The 4,862-nt window shown below is 51.4% G+C and overlaps 1 protein-coding gene across 1 annotated transcript; it reads left to right on the top strand.

Moving 5' to 3' along the window:
• The first annotated feature begins 564 nt into the window (after positions 1–564).
• On the top strand, positions 565–4,049 carry SLC35C1 (solute carrier family 35 member C1). The gene is made up of 2 exons (XM_036384955.2): positions 565–1,153; positions 2,879–4,049. The coding sequence occupies exons 1-2, from the start codon at positions 607–609 to the stop codon at positions 3,436–3,438; spliced, it is 1,107 nt and encodes a 368-aa protein (XP_036240848.1). The 5' UTR covers positions 565–606; the 3' UTR covers positions 3,439–4,049.
• Positions 4,050–4,862: the final 813 nt, after the last annotated feature.

Below are 4,862 nucleotides of genomic sequence, written 5' to 3'. Positions count from 1 at the left end.
GGATCCTGCCAAAGGTCCTTAGGCCCAGTAAATTCTACATTCTTTGTGTGGCCTGTCAGCTTTCCCCCAAGCTTTGCTAACTTCCACCTGGGTCTGAGGTCGTTGAAATGTGTGGAGACCTGAACCTTAACAAGGCTATTCTGCTGACAAGTAATTTCTTTTTGACACCCGGGCATCACTTAGAGCTTGCTTGTTCGCTGCTCTCTGTTCCACGGAGAGTCTCCTATCTTGTTGATTCGGCCTGGAAGTACACGAAGTTCAAATATCAAAGAGCATCCTTTCTTAAGAATTTTTTAATAAATTCCATATTTGTCAGAGCCGCGCTGCCCCTGCGGCCGGGGCTGCCCCGGGGCGGAGCGGGCGGCGGGGGCGGGCCGGGCCTTCCCCCGCCATGGCGCCGCGGCCGGGGCGGTGCCGAGCGGCGCCCGCGGGGCGTGAATAAAGGACGGCGGGCGGAGCCGCAGCGCTCTGGGACGCGCGGGGCTGGCGGCGCAGGCGGTGAGGGGGGCCAGGCGGCGGCGGGCGGAGGCGGGGGCCGGGGCCGGCGGAGGCGGGGGCCGGCGGGCGTCGCTGGCGGGCGTCGCTGGCGGCCCGGCCCGGCCCGCCATGAGCAGAGCGCAGCTGACGCGGACGGGGATCCTGCGGATGGCGCTGGGCGGCGGCGGCGGCGCTGACCCGCTGCTGCCGGCGGAGGGCGGCGGGGACCGGCGGGCGCCCTTCCTGCTGCGGGCGCTGCGCATCGCCGTGGTGGTCTGCCTCTACTGGTTTACATCCATCGCCATGGTCTTCCTCAACAAGTACCTGCTGGACAGCCCCTCGCTGCGCCTCGACGCCCCTCTCTTCGTCACCTTCTTCCAGTGCGCCCTCACGGCCGCGCTCTGCCTGGGCCTCAGCCTGGGGGCGGCCTGCGGGCCCCCCTGCGCCGGCCTGCCCACCCTCCGCCTCGACCCCAAGGTGTCCCGCAGCGTCCTGCCCCTCTCCGCCGTCTTCATCGGCATGGTCACCTCCAACAACCTCTGCCTCAAGCATGTCGGCGTGGCCTTCTACAACGTGGGGCGCTCTCTCACCACCGTGTTCAACGTGCTGCTCTCCTACCTCCTCCTCAAGCAGACCACCTCTCTCTATGCCCTTCTGGCCTGCGGAGTCATCATAGGTGAGGGGGAGCAGGAAGGGCTGCTCCCACCCGACAGCCAGCCCCGGAGAGACGGTGGTGGGATGTCTTTCCTTTGGGAAGTCATCCCCACCTGCATGGCAGCTCCCTGGTGAGGTGGGGTAGCTCAGGGCTCGGGCCTTGCTCTGTGTATGGCAACCAAATTTGTATGTCTGGAGGATGTAAGTGACTCACTATGAGAAGAAATTGCTCTCATTTGACACAGCTCCCTTTTTCCTTCTAGCACTAAAACTTCTCTACCCTCTAATGAAGTTTAACTTGCCTTACCTTTTTATTTCTTCCCCCTTTACAGGCCATAAAATAGCAGGTGGCTTTCTCCCTGTTTCCACGTTCTTGTTGATTATTAACTTTGGTAACAATAACATTTATGTCAGCACCACTGGGACCATACAATAGGGTCAGCCAATTGGTTTTGACAATAGGCTGAATGCATGTGATAAAGGGTTAGCTGATCAAGCCAAGCGTAAAACACCACCAGAAAATCTGGGGGTGTGTTTAGGATGTAGGGCAAGGCATTGAGTGGCTTAACAGGAATGCTTATAAATCGTCCATTCCAAAGGCAAAATAATCCCAAAAGCTACCTTCCACTGAAGGGCCATTTAGATGCCAGGAATGGTGAACTGTTGATTGCAGTCTGGTTCCAGGTGTGCATGCATTCACTTAGTGTTAGACGGCCAGATGGAGTCAGATGAAAATACAGGAATCTCATCTCCATGGAAGAGGTGAACCGGAACAGGCTACTGTATTTTCTGCAAGTGATGAAAGCAGTTGCCTTCAGCTAATCTTTTGTTCAGGCACTGCCCAGGAGTCTGGTGCCTGGCAGCTTGACAGGGTTTCTCTAGGGTTAAGGCTCTGTCCTCTTGGCTCCATCTCCATTCTCTGTGAGAGCATTGCCTGTGTGCCTATAGCAGCATAGCTGAGTGTCCTCTGTGGCCTGAGACAAAGCCCCTCCTGACGAGGGATGGAGCCCATTTGTATCTGGGCTTGGTTTCAAGCAGGCAACTTCCCAGACAGCCTCCAACAAGAAGCAGCTAATGAAAATGTGGCGCAGTGCTCCTTCAGTAGCTCATCTCCCTTTTATGTTTTGCTTATGAGCTGGGTGGGGAGAGGTCTCCCTCTCTGCCCTGGAGAGCAAAGCCTGTAGCTCTTGTTTTGGAGGTGGTTAGACAGTGCTTTGCCCATCAAAGTTTAACATGAAGATACTGCATACAGTTTCTGCCTTTTGATTTTTTTATCATGCTTAATATTACAGCCATGTTTTTACTATCTTTCCATCTTCTTCTCTGACCTATATTTTCCTTCCTGTTAACAGCAGAGAAAAGTCTATAAAGTTAGGTTTTCTTAAACTTTGATGAATATTTTTTCTACCCATGTGTCAATTTTCAGCCTTTTCAATTAAAAATAAAATGCTGTCCTGAAAATTACCCATATGCAAAGACTAGCTGGAATAGTTGTTTCTGAACTGCTGCCTGCTCAGTGTAGCAATTAGTCCTCTGAGGTGGCATTACCCACACAGTAAATTTCCTGCACTCACAAAATAAGTCTTCCCAGTCGTGGCATTTTGTGGGTTCACATAAAAGAAGGGGGAGGCCCTTAAGCCTGTCTCTCACTGTTGTTGTTCACTATCAAGTAAATGATGAATTTTTGACTGTATATTTTGAGCCTTTCAGCAGTTGTTCAGATGATGTCTGATTTGTTTGGTTGCAGGCGGCTTCTGGCTGGGTGTTGACCAGGAAGGAGCAGAGGGTACTCTGTCATGGACAGGTATATTCTTTGGGATCTTGGCAAGCCTTTGTGTCTCTCTCAATGCCATCTACACCAAGAAAGTGCTGCCTGTGGTGGATGGTAGCATCTGGCGCCTGACCTTCTACAACAACATCAATGCTTGTGTCCTGTTCTTCCCCCTCATGGTGCTGCTGGGCGAGTTCCGCACCCTCTACCACTTTGACAAGCTGGGGAGCCCCAGTTTTTGGGGCATGATGACCTTGGGGGGAGTGTTTGGCTTTGCCATTGGGTACGTGACTGGACTTCAGATAAAGTTCACTAGCCCACTCACCCACAATGTGTCTGGGACAGCCAAGGCCTGTGCACAAACAGTGCTGGCTGTTATCTACTTTGAGGAGACAAAGAGCTTCTTGTGGTGGACGAGTAACTTGATGGTTCTGGGGGGCTCCTTTGCCTACACGTGGGTGAAAGGACTGGAAATGAGAAAGGTGCAAGAGGATCCTAATGTCAAAAGCAGTGAAAGAAATGACACTGGTGTGTAGGCAGCTCCTGCACCTCTATTTTTGGACCTGGAGGGGATAACCTTTGGTGCTCCTTTCCTCTTGGGGAGAAGAACAAGGAGCAGGAAAAAATGACCTGCAAAGTGTATGGGGAACTGTGTCAGGAATCAGAGCCAAAGACCTGACTGGATCATGTTTTATCTCACCCTGTGTCAGAGTTGGGGAGAGCATGTGTTGTGGAGATCAACTGGGTTGGGTTTTTTTTGTGATTGTTTTTTAAAATGGATGTTGTTATTTACCTATTCTGGGAAATTTGTATCTGGGAAGTGGGAGGGGGGGGCACATTGGGTTCCTATCAGACAAAGACTGGAATGGGAGCTTTGTGTAGTTAGAGATCTAAAATTACCTGAATGAATGCAATCTGGAGTTAAAAATCCTGAACCTGCAGGCAAGGAAGGGGCAAGTAGCCAGACTGTTTGGGTTAGACTTCAGTAAACTGTTTTGCTGTATAAAGTTTTTGCAACAGCTGTTCTTCCCGTTGCCCCATTCAGTGCAGAGGATCGAAATTCTCTCCCTTCTGGCTATGTACAAGTCTAAGCAACAGCAGTGCCTCCAAAACACCTTTCCAAAGAGTCAGTATCACATCCTTCTGAGGTTTTTTCCTGTGTTGCTTTATACCTGGTTTCTCAATTTGAGGAAGCATGGTAAGAGTCAGGAATTAAACTTCTCATTCTCTGCGCTGTATGCAGTGAGGGAGAGCATGCTCGCTCCAGTGGCCTTTCTCACAGGAGAGTGAGCTTGGCCTCTGTGTCACTCAGTGACTCGCAGGAGTGGAAAAATTACTCTGAAACACTTGGTGCTGTAGGGTGGGGATCCCAGTTCACCAAGGGTTTGCAACACTCCTTACCCTCTTTGTAGGGGGTAGGTGTGTATTGAAAATGGGGTTGTTGTCCATTCCCTTGTTTCAGGGGGCTTGTTCCATGTTTACTTTGTAGCTCCTCTGTGAATCCTTCAATGCAATGAGTTTCGCTCTACTGTATCAATTCCTTTGCTTGGAACTTGCTGCTGAACAGGTCTGCAGAAATCTCTGCCCAACCCTGCCCCACCTCCTCAGTCTGGTTCTATGCAATAGAATATGTCAGTGCTGTGATTTCTGATTCCTGGGGTCAGTAGCAACAAACATCCTGTGGTGAGCTGTGATGTTGCACCAGCTTTCTAAATCCCTGGCCCTTTTAAACATAAAGTTACTCCCATAGCAATCCTGGGCAGTCCATGCCATTGCTTCATACCCTGCTCCATGGATCCTACATGATGTACCATGTCCCGTGAGTGATGTCTGACCACACCTACCCAAGAACACTCAATTTCTGCCCAAAATATGTTCCTGTTGAATTTGGGGGGGTGGAAGGTGCTCCTGCTCCAGGGTTCATGGCCGCAGGTCCCTTTTCGATGCAGGTAGCCATTTG

The sequence above is a fragment of the Molothrus ater genome, chromosome 6 (genome assembly GCF_012460135.2).
Source record: "Molothrus ater isolate BHLD 08-10-18 breed brown headed cowbird chromosome 6, BPBGC_Mater_1.1, whole genome shotgun sequence".
NCBI lineage: Eukaryota > Metazoa > Chordata > Aves > Passeriformes > Icteridae > Molothrus > Molothrus ater.
This window is presented reverse-complemented; position numbering and strand designations above follow the sequence as displayed.

Coding starts and splice junctions, on each gene's coding strand:
- SLC35C1 (XM_036384955.2), top strand. CDS start 607: ATGAGCAGAGCGCAGCTGACGCGGACGGGGATCCTGCGGATGGCGCTG. Junction 1,154..2,878: donor GGCCTGCGGAGTCATCATAG/GTGAGGGGGAGC, acceptor GTTTGGTTGCAG/GCGGCTTCTGGCTGGGTGTT.